This window comes from Balaenoptera borealis, assembly GCF_965194805.1.
Source record: "Balaenoptera borealis genome assembly, chromosome: 2".
Classification (NCBI taxonomy): Eukaryota; Metazoa; Chordata; class Mammalia; order Artiodactyla; family Balaenopteridae; genus Balaenoptera; species Balaenoptera borealis.
Window position 1 is genome coordinate 93,216,610 of NC_138867.1, and position 18,963 is coordinate 93,235,572.

The window sequence follows — 18,963 nt, forward strand, 5'->3', positions numbered from 1 at the left end:
GCAAGATGCTGAAGGGTAGGCTCGCAGACAGACCCCTGGGTGCATCCCAGCTCCGCAGGCGAACCTGGCGAGTCTCTTCACTGTGCCTCAAGTGCCTCATCTAGAAAACTAGAATAATAATATAGTACTGACCTCCAAGGCTTGTGGTGAGAAATAACTTCATCCTTGTAAAGGACTTAGAGCTGTTACCGCTGGCTGGATTTTCTAAGAGAGAAGTAGTTATAGACTGTAATGGCTACCATGAAGGAAAGAAATAGGGTCATAGTCTCTGCGGAGATTTTTTTTTTTTCCAGAAAAAGTAAATATAGGTTGCAGTGAATAATGGGGAAATGACGAGGTGCTGAGATGTCATTACCCTGGGACATTTGTTTAGATGGGTGGTCAGGGTAGGCTGCTCTGAGGAGGTGATATGTAAGCTGAGATGAGAAGGAGGAAAAGTAGCCGTGGGGAGGAAGTTCATCCCAAGCAGAGGGGACCGACTGCACGGGGTTCTGTCCTGGGAAAAAGCTTGGTGTGTGCTAAGAATGGATAGGATTCCAGGGTGCGAGGGGGAGGGCGATACCAAAGACTGGGTCAGGCAGGGCCTTTAGTCAGAGTAAAACCACGGACTTTATTCCAAGTGCAGGGCAATAATACGATCTGAGTTGTCATATTAAAAACTTCCTCTGGCCGCTCTGTGAAAGCTAGACTCCGGGGTACAAAGGTGAAGCAGAAACACCAATTAGGAGGCTCCTGTGGTTGTCCAGGAGAGAAATGATGGCAGCTTGGGCCTGGGTGGTGGCAGGAATGGCACCCATTTGGTAGGTGGGGTTTGCTGCTGAGCGAACGTGGAGGACGAGGAAAAGGGAGGGTCAAGGCTGACTGAAGACTGGTGTCGGCAACTGGGTGAATGGCCTTGCCGGCCGCTCATGAGCGAGGAAGCGTGGGTCGGGGAGGCCGTCTCAGAAGGTCTGCTTTGGACACGCTGAACTGAAGATGCCTGTTAGGTAGAGATGTCACAAGGACAAGTCCAGAGCTCCGGGGAAAGGCCTGAAGATTTAGAAGTTTTTAGCATGTGGGTAGTTTCTAGGAAAATAAATGGGAATGGAGAGAATCAAGTCAAGAAGGGGTGGGGTACAAAATAGGGTCCAGGCCCAAGTCCTAAATACTCCCAGCATGTAGAGGTGGAGGAGAGGTTGAGGAGCCAGGGCAGAAGACCGCACGGACAGCTGGTGAAGTGGGATGAAGTCCAGGCGCTCAGGGAAGAGGAGAAGGTACCGACAGGGAAGATCAGGACAGAGAGGGACCCTTGGATGTGTCAATGCCCAGATCATCGGTGGCCTCGTGAGCAGTTTCAGTGGAGACGGAAGCCTGGTAATGGAAGGTGAGGAAGAGGAACCACATGGGCGGACAATTCTCTCGATGTCTAATTCCATATAATGAGCAATTACAAAGAATGCCAGGCCCTGTGGCTGCGACTCCCTGCGGTTTGGTCTGATTACAGCTCCTCTGGAAGGTTTCCTGGCTGGTGCAGCCGCTCCCCACCTCATCACGCCCGGGCTCTTGCCCTGCCTCCCCAGCTCATTTGGACTTGGTGATTAAAGCACTGCGGCTGGCCTTTTTCTTTGCGGGGGAATGCAGCCTCCTCCCTGATGGCCCCGAGAACCCTGCTTCCGGACCCCCGGGCACACTGACAGCCTCACTGCAGAGGCCTGCGAGGCCGTCCCCTGCCCATGCTGCCCGCCTGGATTTTCTCGTCACCTGCAAACTCCCACTGTGAGCCTGCCTCTCACTTCCCCTGTGTGTATGCCACTGCTGACAATTATGCTTCAGTTAAAAATAAAAAGCACTTCCGGCTGCGTGGCTAAAGTAAGATTCGGAGGACCTTTTGTGACCAAAGATGAACCCGGGGATGGGGCGGAACCTGTAAGTGAAACCCACGTGTGTGCTGGGGGCTGTGGGTCTTCGTGGTGAGAGTAGGAGCCAGGATTGTCTTCTTGCTGCTGTAGGTGCATATTCCTGAGGGTCTGTATTACTGAGTGTGAAGACACAAGGAAGGGATCACACAGTTTTGGTCGTTCCGGAAAACACTGTGTGAACACATTACCATGGAGGGGCAAGTGGAACATGTAGTGTTTAATTTGTACTTTCTCATCTGCGTGGAGCCTATGAAGGTGTTCCTTTTAGCCTTATTACCTAGACAAACCATAGAAATTCTTTCTGAACTGAAAGCCAAGCAAATTTGAATCAGAAACTAGAAGGAACAGGACATGAATGGTTGAGGTTCCAAAGTGACTTGGATTAGCAGGTTTATGGTTCTCAGTGTTTTTCAGGTCATCCTTTGAAAATCAGAGGAAAGCTGTGGTCTTCAGAAAAGTAGAACCGTGCGTGTAATTTTGCGTAAAAATTCAGAGAGTTCAAGACCACATGAAGCTCATTTGTAGACCCAGGTAAATAGCACTGCTGCCTTACCAGAGTTTCCCAAATTTGCACAATAATAAGAATCACCTGAGGCATTCTTTTTTATTGAGGTATAATAGACATATAACATTATATTAGTTTCTGGTGTACAACGTGATGATTCAATATTTGTATATATTGCAAAATGATCACCGTAGTCTAGTTAACATTTGTCACCATAGTTACCAAAAAAATTTCTTACTTGTAATAACTTTAAGATCTCCTCTCTTAGCACCTTTCAAATACGCAGTACAGTAATATTAAGTATAGTCACCATGCTGTACATTACATCCTCGGGACTTATTTATGTTATAACTGGAAGGTTGTACCTTTTAACCCCCTTCACCCATTTCGCCCGCCCCCAGCCCCGCCTCTGGCAGCCATCAGTCTGTTCTGTGTATCTATGAGCTTGCTTTTTGTTTTTTTAGATTCCACATACAAGTGAGATCATACAGTATTTGTCTTTGTCTTATTTCACTTAGCATCATGCCCTCAAGGTCCATCCATGTTGTTGCAAACGGCAAAATTTCACTCTTTTTTATGACCGAATAATATTCCCTTGTGTATGTATCCCACATCTTTATCCATTTATCCACCAATGGGCACTTAGGTTGTTTTCATATCTTGGCTATTGTAAATAGTGCTGCAGTGAACATGGGGGTGCAGATATCTTTTCAGGGTGGTGATTTCATTTTCTTTGGACAAATACCCAGAAGTGGAATTGCTGGATCATATGTTAGTTTTATTTTTAATTTTTTGAGGAACTTCCATTCTGTTTTGCATAGTGGCTACACCAGTTTACATTCCCACCAACAGTACACAGGGTTCCCTTTTCTCTGCATCCTCACCAACATTTGTTATTTCTTGTCTTTTTTATAATAACCATTCTGACAGGTATGAGGCAGTAGCTCATTGTGGTTTTGATTTGCATTCCCCTGATGATTAGTGATGTCGAGCATCTTTTCATATGCCTGTTAGCCAGCTGTTTGTCTTCTTTGGAAAAATGTCTATTTAGATCTTCTGCTCTCTTCTGCTCATTTTTCTTCTTTTTTTTTTTTTTAATTTTCTCTTTCATTCAAACCCTGGCTTCTGCTCATTTTTTAATCAGGTTGTTTTTTTCCTATTGGGTTGTATGGATTCTTTATATATTCTGGGTACTAACCCCTTATTAGATACATGATTTGTAAACATTTTCTCCCGTTCAGTAGGTTGCCCTTTCATTTTGTGGTTTCCTTTGATGTGCAGAATTTTAGTTCAATGTAGTCCCATTTATTTATTTTTGCTTTTGTTGCCTTTGCTTTTGGTGTCAGGTTCAAAAAATCATCACCAAGATTGATGTCAAGGAGCTTACTGCCTGCGTTTTCTCTAGGAAGGAGTTTGATGGCTTCAGGCCTTACCAGGTCTTTAATCCATTTTGAGTTAATTTTTGTGTATGGTGTAAGACAGTGATCCAATTTCATTCCCTTGCATGTAGCTGTCCAGTTCTCCCAAGACCATATTATTGAAGATACTGTCCTTTCCACACACACACACACACACACACACACACACACATACTCTTGGCTCCTTTATCATAAATTAATTGGCCTCTCTATTCTGTTGTATTGATCATGTGTCTCTTTTCATGCCAATACCATGCCGTTTTGGTCACCTGGAGCACTTGTTTTTTTTAATAAATAAATAAATTTATTTATTTATTTATGGCTGTGTTGCATCTTCGTTGCGGTGTGCGGGCTTCTCATTGCGGTGGCTTCTCATTGCAGAGCATGGGCTCTAGGCGCGTGGGCTTCAGTAGTTGCAGCACACGGGCTCAGTAGTTGTGGCTCACGGGCTTAGTTGCTCCGCGGCATGTGGGATCTTCCCAGACCAGGGCTCGAACCCGTGTCCCCTGCATTGGCAGGCGGATTCTTAACCACTGCGCCACCGGGGAAGCCCTGGAGCACTTCTTGAAACTACACTTCCTGGGTCTCAGCCCAAACCTACTGAATCAGAATCCAGGGATACCCCTGGTACTGTTACTACAAACACATGCTCTAGAGCAGCACTGTCCGCTAGTAACATCACATGAGCCACAAAGGCAAGCCATGATGTGTGTAACTACGTTTTCTAGTAGCTACGTTAAAAACTGTAACAGGGGCTTCCCTGGTGGCGCAGTGGTTGAGAATCTGCCTGCCAATGCAGGGGACACGGGTTCGAGCCCTGGTCTGGGAAGATCCCACATGCCGCAGAGCAACTAGGCCCGTGAGCCACAACTACTGAGCCTGCGCGTCTGGAGCCTGTGCTCCACAACAAGAGAGGCCACGATAGTGAGAGGCCCGCGCACTGCGATGAAGAGTGGCCCCTGCTTGCCACAACTGGAGAAAGCCCTCGCACAGAAACGAAGACCTAACACAGCCATAAATAAATAAATAAACAAATACTTTAAAAAAAAAAAAAGCACAAGCTGAAGCCCTTAAGAGTCAACAGATCAGAGTAAAATATGGGAAAAACATTTCTCAGACAAAATCCATCATCTAAATAAGTTCCTATCATGGCATGTTATCAAGCTTAATTTAAAAAAAAAAAAACTGTAACAAACAGGGAAATTAACATATTTAGCCCTGTGTATCTAAAATGTTATCATTTCAACATATAATCAATGTTTTTTCAGTTATTTTACCTTTTTTTCATATTAAGTCTTCAAATTCCAGTGTGCACTTACAGCACATCTCAGTTCAGACCGGCCGAGTTTCAAGTGCCCAAATGGCCTCCTGACGCCTGTAGGCTGCGTGTGGGAAGCGGCCCTAGAGTTGCTACCGCACAGGGGTTTAGCGTTTGTCCAGACAAGCGACACCAGAGGCGTGACTCTTACTGCAGGCGTCTGCCTCACAAAAACAGGTATAAAGTAACTCACATTTTAGGTTTAAGTTTGAGGTTTAGCCTGTCTTTATAGCTTTAAATAAATCAGCATCATGGTTTTCTACCCTGGTGTTTGGACAGCAGTTCACTCCCCTCTCCCTCCCTTCCGGAGGCCTAAGGAGTTCTGGGGACAGTTCTGAGCTCCCAGAGATGGCTTCCCACTCCCAGCCCTGTCCCCATCTCCCTTCACCCCCAGCCAGGGTTGGGCAGGGTCTGTGAGGGCCTCTCTTGCCTTCCTGGGTTCCATCCTCCATTGGAGCCTGCCAGGTCTGGAAGGTTCCCTCCAGTCCCCAGGGGCCTGGGCCCTTTGTTTTGCGGGAGCTGGGATTTCCACACTCGCCCTTTGGGGTTGGGGCAGGGTTGCGGATGTAATTAGCGGGTGGGGAAGAAGCCGTATTGCTCCAGGCAGTTTTATGTTGTGAATTTGAATTCATGGTTAGATTTTAAATTCTCTTGGTAATTTTCTTCTTTCCTTTTGCACTATTAATCGACTTCAGAATAAAGATAAAAGAATTGAAACAGTAACAAAATGTAAAACAAGTAACCCTTCCCTATTCTTTGCAGCCAGAGGGAAGAGGGGAGAAATCGTTCATGCTCTCCTGACTTTCCCTCAGCTGACAGAGGGCTGCCTCAGGGCTGAGGGGATGGGTTGGGGAAGGAGGGAGGAGCCGCCCTCCCGAGACGCCATTGTCACTTCTGGTAGGAAATGGTGCCACTCTCGGATTCCAGTGGGAAATGCAGCCAGATCTGAGATTTCCTGGTGGCCGCTAGGGCCCAGGAGAAACCTCAGCAAACAGGAGGCACTAGCTGGAAGGCTCTTCGGGGGCTCCTGCTCCCTTAGGGCTGGTGGGAGGAAGTCACCGGGTGCTACGCACACTTATCCTCACTCACAGAAGCGGGCCTGGATTTTTGTGTTGCAATTCCTTTCTTCATTAATGAATTTGGAAAGCTGGAACTGCGCTTACCGTAGCTGGAGGCAGAAATGTTAAAGATTAGATGCCTGAAAAGCCAGGAGGCGAGAACCAGGGCTGAACCACTGAGCCACCTGAGAGTCCTCCCGTTCAGGGTCACCCCCCACGCCCACCCTTCAGGAAGCACAGCTGAGACTCCGCACACGCTTTCCAAAAGCATCCAAAATTATAAACACTTCAAGCAAATCGAAATGAGTCAGGTAGACAATGAAAGCGTCCCGTCATCCCCCTTCGGGAGTTCAGCACTGTTGAGTGTTTAGTCAGTCACTACAGTATATCAGCTATTCACACATTTCTGGTTGTTTTTGCAAACATGACATCCGGTAGAACTCACCCTTTTCACTTGACAGTGTATCAGCTTCTCTTCCATTCCAGTGCATGTCAGTCTGTATGTTTTATTAACAGGGTAGAGCATTTCAAGAGAACCACTGGGAGACCTTGAGTGACTTAACCAGCCCCCTGGTTGTTTCCCATTCTTAGCTTATAACCAGTGCTGAAGTGAATCCAACTGTAATCTCATGTATAGGAACCTACACTCATACTGTTTCTGTAAGAAAAATTCCTATAAAGTTTCTTAGTCAAGGGATGGGTTCATTTTTTATTTTGCTAGATGCTGTCAAATGCCTCCCAGAACCATCATGCTAATTTACATTCCTCTCATGAGTTGTTTTTAGAGGAATTTCTTCCATAAATCCTGGTTACTCGGTATGCTCCAAGGTATCCCATACCTTCAATGACCTGTTTTAACAACTGTTGTCACCGTGAAACTATCCCCTAGCATGGCACTCGGCACTGGGGATACATTGGGGAAGAAACCAAATAAGGTCCTTGCCGCCCTAGAGCCTGCATGCCGGTGGGGGAGCCCACTGAGCAGATTAACGGCCAACTGTGCCGAGCGTGCCACGTGCGACAGAACACAGAGTGGCACCGTGCCTGTGCTGGGGACCTCAGGAGGGAGGAGGGCGGTCGGTAACGCCTCCCTGCCCAGGTCTGTGCTCTCGTGGGAATTAGAGGAAGTCAGTAAGCTGACTGGACACCAAAAACCTCCTAAGTCACTTGGCTTGGGTCCCTGCAGTAGTAAAGACCCAATGGCACTTGAAGCCAGGGACTGGGGGAGTCGAATGAGCGCGAATATAACTTCCCGTACTTGAAATGTGATCAAGGACCTTCAAAATGAGAAGAATACCAGTTCTCCCTCTACCACGACCACACCTTTTTTTATTTTGCCTGGTAGGATCGTGTTGATTTCATTGAGAAGGGACTCATCCCAGGTAGGTACCCCAGACCAGGTTTATACTCTTGAATCCCCGCGTGGTTCAGGAGATGCTTAGCACACTTGGAAAAGAGCACGGAGCCCAGAACAGGGGTTTGTGGTCAGACGGCACTCTGCTTGCTGAGCATCTGGTCTGCCCACAGCAGAAAGGAACTTCTCCGTGAGCTTAGTTTCCCCATCTGGAAGACGAGAAACAACTTCCTGTCCTGTTCCTTTGTAACACACACTTAGATCTCTAAAGGGCCCTTATCATTAAAAGCAGACTCCAGCGGGCCTTTGAGACTGCAGTGGTGCCGTGTTCGGGCTCTGCAGCGGGGCGCTCCTGTGCTCTCTAGTGTCTCCCCTTTGGTCTGTACTCCTGCCTTTGGACTTGGCAGGCTAAGCCTTCCTCCTCTGCCAGGGCAGCAGCCATCTCCATTCTCTCAAGTTACTCACAGCATGCTGCATCTCTCCTTGATACAGAGAAAAGAAGTTAAAGGCCAGAGTTCAAGAGTTGGTGAGTGCCTTGGAAAGACTCACCAAGAGCAGTGAAATCCGACACCAGCAATCAGCGGAGTTCGTTAATGACCTGAAGCGAGCCAACAGGTAAATTCTCCGTTTGTAATCCACAGTAGTACTTGGACTCATACACCAGGGAGAACGTTTCCATAATTGCTGGAAATCAACTGTAGAGAACAGTGAATCCTCAACTGTCTCCCTTAGAGCCTGACCTCCCCTAGGGTATCACTTCCCATGTTCCACAGAAACCTGAGAAATGCTCCGTAAGGACAAGTCCTTGGGTCAGATGTGTCTGGGAGATGCAGCAGACTGTGGTCCCCTCCTAACACTTCATATAGGAAAGGTTCTGAGAAGCCATTCAGTTTAAAACAAACAAAAAAAATCAGCCTATGTTTAAGCCCACGTTTTCCAAGCAAAATTGGCTACACAACTTTCTATTTGAGCAGCATTCAAAAATCGGGTGGAACACGTTAGGGAGCATTGCTCTAAAACAGCAGCCTCAGACTTTCTGGGCTCGTGACCCCTGCAAGAAAGTTAAGGACCTCAAAGAGTTTTGTTCTTATAAATTATGTCTTGATAAATTTGAGAAACTAAAACAAATTTTAAGTTTTTATTCATTTACAAAAAAACCCACAACTCACTACATATAATACAAATGGCATTTATTTTAAAAACTACTATTTTCCAAAAAATAATTAGAAGATTTGCTCTGTTTTTACAATTTTACAAATATCTTTAATGTTTGGTTTAATTTAAGACAGCTAGATTCTCACATCCGCTTCTACAGGCAGTATGTTGTTTTGAAACATGCTGAGGAAACCCAGCTTCGTGTACATCTGTAGTTAGAAAATAAAGGACCTCACAGATTTCCCTTGAGAGGGCTTTGGGAATACTGGGGGTCGGTTCTCAGACTGCACTTTGAGAACCTAACAGTATATGGAAGGGATCTGGGGTACTGTTTTGGACCAGAGAGAGTATGGGGACTTACCTAGCTCTGGGCTCAGCCCCTGCCCTCTTCCCCCAGAGGCCTGTGTCCTGTGTTTGGCTGGCAGCATTAGCTTACGGCCTGTGTGCTCTGAATCCCACAGCCCAAAGCATAAAGGGAAACCGTTGGTGCCTCTCTGTCCTCGTCCTAGGTGAGGTGACTTAGACTGCAGTGTGTGAGGAACTCTCTCCTGCAACTGCCACTTGACCATGTTGCAAGCAGCCATGGAACAGCAAGTAGATCCACTATTTGTATTTCCATGACAGATTTCTGGAATTCAGCTACCTTTTCTGCTTATCTGTTTTGGATGTGGCCAGTTTGGACTGTTGGTTTAAATCCCTCCCAATACGTTAGTGACAAGCCTCTAGCAGTCAGGCTGAATGAATCGTGGTTAAGTCAATACACGAGTGGCCGTGAGTGTTGAAATACTAACCACTTGATTTCAAATTCTTACTGAAGAGGCCGAGTGTCCTCTGTCTGGAGTGGTACTTGCTGGACCAGGTTGCCCAGTGGGCAGGACAGCGTGCATCTCAGTGCTACTTAGGATAAATCTTCATTCTCATTTCCTTCTGTTCCCATAGCAACCTGGTGGCTGCCTATGAGAAAGCAAAGAAGAAGCATCAAAACAAACTGAAGAAGCTGGAGTCTCAGATGATGGCCATGGTGGAGAGACATGAGACCCAAGTGAGGATGCTCAAGCAAAGAATAGCTCTGCTGGAGGAGGAGAACTCAAGGCCTCACACCAATGAAACTTCACTTTAATCGGCACTGAGGCTCCACAGTTCTGTCCGCGGAGGCTGAAGTCTAGCAGGTCACTGAGGAGAGAGGGGCCCCAGAGGACAGAGTAACCTGTTGGGAGAAGGAGAGAAGGGAAGGTTGGCAGGTAGGTCAGCACTTGGACAATGGAGTGCCCTGGACTCAGCCCTGGGGCGAGTGGCCCTGGGACGCGGTGTAGACTGTATCCAGAGGATCGCGCGCCTCCCCTCCTGGGCTGTGGACGGCGTGGGAACCCCTGCCGTGTGTGCCGGCTCCGCAGGTCTTGCTTCTGCTTTCAGCACTGGCTCTATCACTCTCCCACCTTTCTGTTCTGGAACTTGTGCATTGGTGGTATAATCCAGGCATCATCTGTTCAAGATTTTCCATTCTTTTTTTCTCTTTTTGGTAGACAGCAACCTTATCTCTGACATCCCTAATTTCTCCTCCTTCCTTCTCCTTCAGGGGAAAACTGCCGGGGGGCGAGGGGGCAGAGCGGGGGTGGGGGGGGGGTGCAGAGACAGTGCTTAGCATCTAGAAGAACTGCTGCTTTGTTTATTGCAACCAGGCTTTGGTTTTCGAGTCCCAGGTGTCAACATTTAAGACACAGGCTGTCACTCAGAGGTGTTCTGGGATGTCAAGCACAGGCGGATGGCACACAGGTGTTCCTTACAGTCCCAGATATTATGTTGAAGTTACAGGTAGAGCAGTTGGGTCTGAACAACTCTGTATGGGAGAATGAGAACTTCCTTCACCTCTCACTGTGAAAGCAGGGCTGGGCAGGGAGCTCTCTTTAGACTGAGATTTCCCCGTCCTGGTGGAGCCTTATTAACAGCCAAGGCTTGAAGCTGAGAGAATCCCATTGATACGTGTAAGGGAACTAAACTTTTGTCAGGAGCAGAGACGCATTAGTACTTTCCACTACCCCAGGGCACTACATAATTGCTGTTCTACACGAATCAAAGCTCATCCACATGAACATATAGTTAGCTCTGGACCTGCCTCTATTTCTCTAAGGGCAAGAGGCAGGATGCTGAGTAGATAATGTTTTGCAGGCTACACTCCTGTTACAAAGGGCGCAGGGGGTGAGGGAAGGGTTGTTGAGGCCTCCTTTTATCCCCCAGAGACACGGTGATGGGAAGCATATGGTGTTTCAACAGGGGAAATTTCAAGCAAAATGGTGATGGGACTGGGCAGGAACAAAGTACCTGAATTCTTTCAGGAAGGTCTTCCATTTTAAAATCAATTTTTCATCCCTTTTCTACTATAACCTTCCCTGTTGCACCTTTCACTTTTTTCAGTTCTTCTGTTGCTGCCATTCGCTGATTGATACATTTTAAAGGACCACTTACCATTTATTCTGTAGCACCTGAAGACCCACCTGAAGTCACCTATGAGAAATATGCCCAATGCCACAGTTCACTATGTTTTGCTTATGACCAGGTCACTGCATTCACTTCCCCGTGTCCATGAGCTGCTTTCCGAGGCCATGACACAAGTTCCTCAGCCTTCTGCACAAGGGGGCAGGACACTCTAGCCACCACCTTGGAAGGCAGAGCAGTTCTATCCCAAAGCAACTACCCTTCTTTCTCAGGCCAGTGGTGAGGCTGCCCCATATTCAAAAAAAAAAAAAAAGTTCAACTGGTATCAGTGTGAAAGGCCCAGCTTTTGGATGCTGTGAAAGTACCCACTGGCTTGCGTTTCTATAAAATTCAGGTAAATTTGTTTCTGTAGAATCAGGTAAACTTGGTTCTTGTGACATTAAGTCAATTTTTACTCTTCGGATAGTTTCATTTTTTTACAAGGAAAATGTTTTGGCTGAAAAGTGTGTGGAAAAAAAGGTGTAACAGATGAAATCATGGTTTTCCCCATTTTTCCAACATGCCCAGGGAAAACGTCCTCCCTAAGCAACTGTGCAAAGCAGGGAACCATTCATGGCTTTCTCTCGTGTGATTGAACAGGCATCAAAACAGATGGACGGTTTTCATTTTCACCAACACTAAAAAGTGTAGCTGAGGCAGGACCTCTGTCTACCATTCTTGTTGCTCCAAGTGAAAACAGAACCTGCTCTTCTAGGGCCATGGAACTCCTCCAGACCTGGGAAGTCTCAGCTCCTACATTATGAGCCCCAGTATTACTGATCCTACTTGGCCTCATTTTGAGTTTATACTTCAGCATAATACTTTCAGATATATGGTGGTTGGGTGAAAACTATTTCCCTGGCAAAACTGTTACTTTTATAAATGTGTAGAATAAAAGCTATTAAATAGTTGATTACCTTTCCTCATATTTTTCACATACTCCCCTAAGACACAGTCCTTGCTGAAGGTGAACCTACGGGCACTTGGTTATTATGTTAATTGCAGGGCTTACTAAAACCGCATTGATTAAATAAATGATTACAGGTGCCTGGATCATTTTCTTTTTTTATAACCTGAATTTTTCTTTCTAAATAGGAGCTGGTTTATATTAACATCTCCATCAGAGGTAAACAGTGATCCTGATGATAACTTGTACAAGGTTAAAAATGTTCAGATGTTTCATATGTTTGTTTTAATCCTCAGTGGTTAACCCTTTTAGGCAGTCACCTTCGCTGTTCAGAGTTGTCTCTGGCTCTTAAGAGAAATAGGCATGAGAAGAAAGGACCCGTTTCAAAGTTCCCTTGGAGTATAATTTCCCACTACTGCACTGAGGCAAAAATCTCAAGTAAAAGAGACTTCTGTCTGTTGCCGGAGTGCATCAACACGTGCACCTACCAACCGGATCTGATGTTCTGCCGAACCCCACGTGCACCAGCTACCAAAACTGCCATGGAATTGTAGGCGGTAAGATTCCCTTTTGAGATTTACACCAAAAGCTACTGATGATTATGTATCTTACTTGATCAGACAGTTGGGATTTATCATGTCCTCCCTACCTCAGAGGTACACTAGATGTTTTATCATTGCCAATGCAGATAATTAACTGTTGCATATTCACTCTCATCTGCTGGCATGTCAGGTTTCTGAAGTTAATATCCATGCTGCCTGAAACTGGAATGGTAGAATAATAAAAAATTAAGTGGCAGTTAAACATAATTGCTTAATTCTCCTGTGAGATAATGCATACCTTACTAAGTCTTCCTCTGAGCCTACAGCAAGACTTTACAGGGACGTTCCCCTTCTCCAGGGAGGCAGTCCAAGTTAGAGCCGATGAGGCTTTCTTTCTAGGACGAGGATAGTAAAGATTTTACTATTCTAAGAAAAACCTGAAATCACGGGAAAGTCTCCTAGTTCCCAGCTGCATATAGATTACATTATTTCAAGTGGAAAAAATGCCTCACAGTTACCTGATCTGGGCTGGATTGCCTATGTAGATGGCATGAATTGTCTCCTATGGCCCACAGAAATTATCCTGCAATTATTTTTTAATTCTATCAAATATCTTAAAGCTCTCAAGAGTTTGGGGTATCATGCTTGTGTTTTAAGTGAAGTAATGAGAAAGACTACAGAAGACACCCAAACTTATATTATTAATGACTTCTGAAAGCCCTAAGCTTTTTCCATAAACTATTTGCAAATGCACAGCTGGGACAATGGCTCATCATGAAACTAAACTCTCTCTAAAGTGAAAAGACCATGTTCTCTAAGTTTACAGCTGCACCTATTTCTAGATGCAGCAAACAGCTTTTAGACAGTTTTTAAGAGCCCAAAGGGGGAGAGAATTCTGATGACTGAAGTTTCTGAACTGAATTTAATTAGGGTGCATTCCATAGGGTTGCCAAGGATTTCGTGGGTGGGGAGGAAGCATAAGTAACATTTTTGTTTTTCTGCACCACGTGACAGCTTGGTAAAACAACACTGTCAAAAATTCTGAAAAAATCATGTAGCAATTACTTTTTTATTTCTCCAATGGAATGGCCTATTTGACAGGAAATGATACTGTTACCACCTTTCACCCAGGCTTGCTGGGCACTACTTTGTAGAGGCATCACTTGTTACAAATTATGCCTTTGCTGCACACAATTCTTATTGAAGTCTATCAAAATCCTATTCTAGTTAACTGAAATCCTGTGTTCACATAGGCCAGGCTGAACCTGTCACCTTCTGAAGTTCCTATTTCACACACCTGAAGTTAACTTTCTAACTAACTACATTTGTATTCACTAGGAGATGAATGGGGCTGCCTTAGGTTGCCAAACACTAATTTTTCAGAATTGGCACCAGAATTATCAATTAATATAATGCTGGCTGTAGCCACCACAGCATCACTGAGCACTCAGTGGCTGTTAAAACATTGGAAGTGGAAAAGAATACAAGCTGAATAGCAGCTGTTCACGCATTCTCGTTTTTTGCTAATTCTTGTGTAGAGAAAAATAGTTTCGCATACTGACAACTATTTTCGGTGAAAGGTTACATTGGATAAGTTGTCACATTGCATCTGAGTGAGATTTTGCATAAGACCGAGACAAGAAATCCTTCTGGCCCAGTAACAGCAACTGCTACTGGATCATCATATCCTTGCCCAGCAGTACTGATTTTTCCAGTCAAGGTCGCTACAAAATCACTCATCCACTAATCATCTGAAATGCCAGCTCAGCAGTACAGAGCAAGCTAGAGACAAAATTCCCTCATACTGATGACCTGCTTAGTTATCCCAGCTCTACTGTTCACTTTTGCACTTTTTTGCAAATCAAATCCATGTGGAAAATGTTCTGTTTGTAGAACTCATAGTATTCACTTATAGTGCTCACGTCAGGACAGCCATTCGGGAGCCCCTAATAATCTGCTTCTGTTTGAACCCAATGCAAAGATGATGAAACGTTCACTTTTCTATGTCTAATCAATCAGTTTTTAGACATTGTCAAGACTTACCTACTTTGCATGAGATTTTAGTTTCCTATTATTTGAAAATGTGCTACTTTCAAGCTGCTTGAATGTACTGTCAGTTATTAAAGCACATGTGACTAAGTTTGCATTTGTCAGTATTGTTCTACTGTATTAAAGTCTCATTTTAAGGTTGCCCTTTAACACTGTACTATACCTTGTAATTTTTTCTTCCCTTGTATGCTTTAAATGTTTCCAGATGCCTTTAGTTTTAGCTGCTGTAAAATAGCTTTGTGTTATTTGATATAGAATTGTTTAAAAAAAAAACTCCATTATTTATACAGAGACATTTATAATATTTTACAAACAATCTTATATTCTGAATAAATATTTCTAATTCCATAATGTGCTTTAACTGTATTCACTGAAGGATATGGCTGTCCTGTAATACTGTGTGTCTAACAAACATTTAATGTCAAACAAACATCGCAGGTTTCATAGTTACATCAAGAGCCCTCATCAAAGCGGGAAACTACAAGACAGACTGTATTAGGTCAAAACGGCCAACAAAGAAACCTCATTTATCGCCAATTTCTACTGGGCTACCTTTTCAGATTTGGTATGAATGCAGAGTTAGTTAGTTATCTATCTATCTATCTATCTATTGAAGGATCTGCATCTTTTTTCCTCTTTAGAAGTTACTGAAAGAGGAGGGAATATAACAATGAGCTGGAAAGTCAGTCATCCATGCCTATAAAGAAGGATGGTGAGCAGCTCTGCAAGGTGTCTGATGTTTGTTAGAATATTACTGCAGTGTTGTCAGTTCTCATTATCAAAGCAAAGTATCTTTGACAGTAAGAGCATAACAAACACCTTGGTTACTCTCCTTTCTTAAAATCTTAAATAAAAATTGCTATCATATAGCTGAGGTCTCTAGTAAAGAAGAATGTATGTATTTCTTTGACCCCTGAGATCCAAAGACTGGCAAGCATTCTATTCAGAAAACCAGGCTCTAATACAAATTGAAGAATTGTTGGATTTTATGTATCTAATTAACTCACAATATAATCTTGCTTTAAAAATCAACAACCAAACCGTAAACTGAGATGGAGAATACATACCAGTTTTCATTTTTGCAGAGACACTCTACCCTTAATATTTCTTCCTATCGTAGAAACATACCTTTATCTCATACTTGTCATTTTTTTTTACTGGTCCAAAGAGATGCAGCCAAAATATGAGCAACTTGCAACCTACAAGTATCAGTAGCAGAAGCCAGGTTAAGGTAGTAATTAAAACTGCCCAAGCAGCAAAATTTATTGATATTGCACTACAAAGAGTAAATTTAACATGATGATAATGTTTTTACAGAAAGCCAATATTTGAACAATCAATCAACTGTAAAAATGTTTTAAAATACAAAGGAAACCTTCCATCATTCAAACCGTATTTAAGATAGAAGGTTTCTCATTTCTCAAAGGGTGTTATTTACATCAAAAGCTTTCAAAAAGAGCATAACTGTTAAGACACAGGACTTTGTTCATTTTCTCAGTGGAGAATACAGCTGGCATTTCTAGTCGACTTTGGAAGTGCAGTAATCCTGCAAACATTTAAACTCCTGATTCATAAACATGAGTCACTGGAAATCCTTTACTTATGATAGACACACTCAATATAAGTGAAAATCAATAGAAGTAAAATCCTTATCCTTTCATTAGCACTGAGGGGAAAAGAGAAAACTATTCAGTCAGAATGTAATAAACCCTGAAACACAATAAGTAATACCACTCTAAAGGTTATCAATTCATTAAACTATAAGGCGCACCAACAAGGTTGGTTTTGGGGTTCCTTTTCTGCTTTTCCTAAATGTTTGACAATCAAAACAATCACCAAAAACTTCATTACTACCATAGACAGAATCACTCCAATGGTTTACTTACACAGTCTTTCTCGAAACATTAAAATGCCCTAGAAGGTAAAGTAATAAAACGCTGCTATAATTAAGGTAAAAATTAAATGTTAAATCATTTTACATGAGACAAAAATTATTGCTGAATAAAGTTTACAAACCTATTTAGTTATCACATTTACTCTAAAGTTCAGTTTTCTCAAGTGGAATATCATGTTTAGCAAAACCATTTCATCAATTTTTTTCTACCAGATTTTGTCGGTCCATGACTCAGCATAAATATCTTCACCTTTTTCAGACTAAAACCTACCCCCAGGAAAACTGTTTTAAGACTGCGTATGTTCCATGAACATCACCTAGTCTGCACAGCATCAAAGACACTTCAGATCTTGTTTCGGAAATAGGCGGGAAACATAAGGAAATCAGTTCTTATTCCCTTTCCCATCCAGACTAAACTGTATGCCCTTATTTTGATGGTCACTTTAGTTAACACATGAACCATAATTCCATTTGATTAATCATTTTATTCTGAAATAAGACTTTTAAATTTTCATTAAACAGGTAAAATTAAAAATCTGAGTTGTATGAATCAATACTTAGCAAAGACGAATTTTTTATAAAGTATTAAGCTAATAAGCAAACTTCAAAAACAATTAGAAAAAATATGTATATTGTGTGTATATATATATACACAAATATATGTATATGCAAAATAGTTCATGGTTTTATTTTCCTTCCCTATTTGTTACTGAAGAAAAACAGTTTATAATATTTATAAAATGGAAGTCAGGTTACCTGTCTCCTGTCCTAACTTGGAAATGAAATTAGCAAAAAAGTAAAATTAAAGAATCAGTTCTTTGGGCTCTCACATTTGAAATTAAAAGGTACTTGTGCAAGATCCAAACACAAACCTAAAATGACCACCAGAGACGGCAGTGCCCTAGGACAGTAGTGAAATGCACAAAGAAACTCTGCAGATATGTCTTTTGTGCTTTTCTATCAGTGCATATCGTATGTGTTAAGACATGAAGAGTACGGCTACTCATTTGTTCCAAAAGTATTCAATATTAACACATCTAACTAACCAAACTGCTGAGGAATAGTTACTACCTTTCTCAATTTCATTCACAGTTGAGAACCTTTGCTTCCATTTCCTGCCATCCACAATCTATTCCTAAATATCACAAAAGCATAGTAAGCGAAGATATCATTTTACAAAGATCTAGCTAATATCTTAAAGCTTAAGAAATGACTGACAATGAAGATTTGTGCCAAAAATGTTTCACACCATCGTTTGCAGGTATAGGTTGTTTTAGAAACTCAGATTCAATTCATTGTAAGTACACTAAAATGTTACATCCTACCTCAAAAAGTCCACAACCTAAGAATGTTAACTAATACCTCTCAAAGACCAGCAGAATACTGCCCATTTTGCCCTAGAACTACACAGAAGTTTCCTTTGTTCCCAAACCAATGTGACAGCTACCTGCATGAGAGACTAAAATAAAATAGCACAGGCATCCACAGCCCTCCTAACTGCTCATGGCCCAAGAGTCAAAGTTAAGATGCAATCACTGCTTGTAAATTCCCATAGGGGCAGATTCACCATAGGGATGCATCACAAAAAAAAAAAAAAAAAAAAAAAGATTCTTTTACCGAAAGAAAAAAACCGACACGGGGTGGGTGCTGGGGGGGGGGGGGCAGGGGCAGGGTACAGGTGGCATGGGACAGACTCAATGGCCGCTTCCTGATCAGTCACCCCAGAAAAGGGATTAAAAAGGGATTAAGAAACAACAGGTCTTCAAACAGCACTCACCAGACAGAGGCCAATAACCAAAAGAACACCCAAACAAAAAAGCAGCAAGTATATGTTCAGGGCCTTATTCTTCCACTGGACTGAAGGATTAAAGGCTACTAACAGGAGGGTCCAGGCGAAACAAAGTTACATACATAGGCAGTTGACTTCTGCTTTCAATCCCTTTCCCAGAGCACACTTGACCAGCACTACACAGCTAATGCAACCTTGTTAAGGTTAATTCCTCTTAGATTGTGCTTTCAAGCTACCATAGCTAGACCATCCCCTCTGCTAACAGAAGACCCAAGACAAATGGAATCTCTTTACTGGTGATTTCATAAGGAACCCAGATTAAAGAATCAATTATGAACGTTTTCTCAAGATAAAACTTTCATACTTTATCGTAGTTTTTTGTTTACACTTCTCTGTACCTTATGTTAAAGTCTGAGCAACAAAGCTGGTGGAAGCCAACCCTTCAAGTCCACTGCCAGGCAGGGGAGGTAGCTTTACCATGTTCCCTAGCTACAGACCACCAATTCAGTAATAAATACTGTCTGCAACAGGAAACTAGATGGAAAGGATCACTATTTAGGACAAATGTATGGCTACCATGTGAAGTGACTATGACACACAGCTG

At 43.1% G+C, this 18,963-nt stretch overlaps 2 protein-coding genes across 4 annotated transcripts in view; one reads left to right on the plus strand and one right to left on the minus strand.

The window, feature by feature from the left end:
• The window catches only part of MCC (MCC regulator of WNT signaling pathway), a gene marked incomplete at its 5' end in the record, with an annotated part of 423,545 nt that extends 411,314 nt beyond the window's left edge, over positions 1 to 12,231 (plus strand). For all 3 annotated transcript variants that reach the window (XM_082375453.1, XM_082375455.1, XM_082375454.1), the window contains 2 exons: positions 8,044 to 8,166; positions 9,646 to 12,231. In XM_082375453.1, the coding sequence (XP_082231579.1) occupies positions 8,044 to 8,166; positions 9,646 to 9,826 (304 nt within the window). In that variant the 3' untranslated portion in view covers positions 9,827 to 12,231. The remainder of the gene's footprint in view (positions 1 to 8,043; positions 8,167 to 9,645) is intronic.
• Positions 12,232 to 15,902: 3,671 nt separating this feature from the next.
• Positions 15,903 to 18,963, minus strand: part of DCP2 (decapping mRNA 2) — a 51,849-nt gene continuing 48,788 nt past the window's right edge. The window contains exon 12 of the transcript XR_014239764.1: positions 15,903 to 16,342. The gene's annotated coding sequence lies outside the window, so the exon portion shown is untranslated. The remainder of the gene's footprint in view (positions 16,343 to 18,963) is intronic.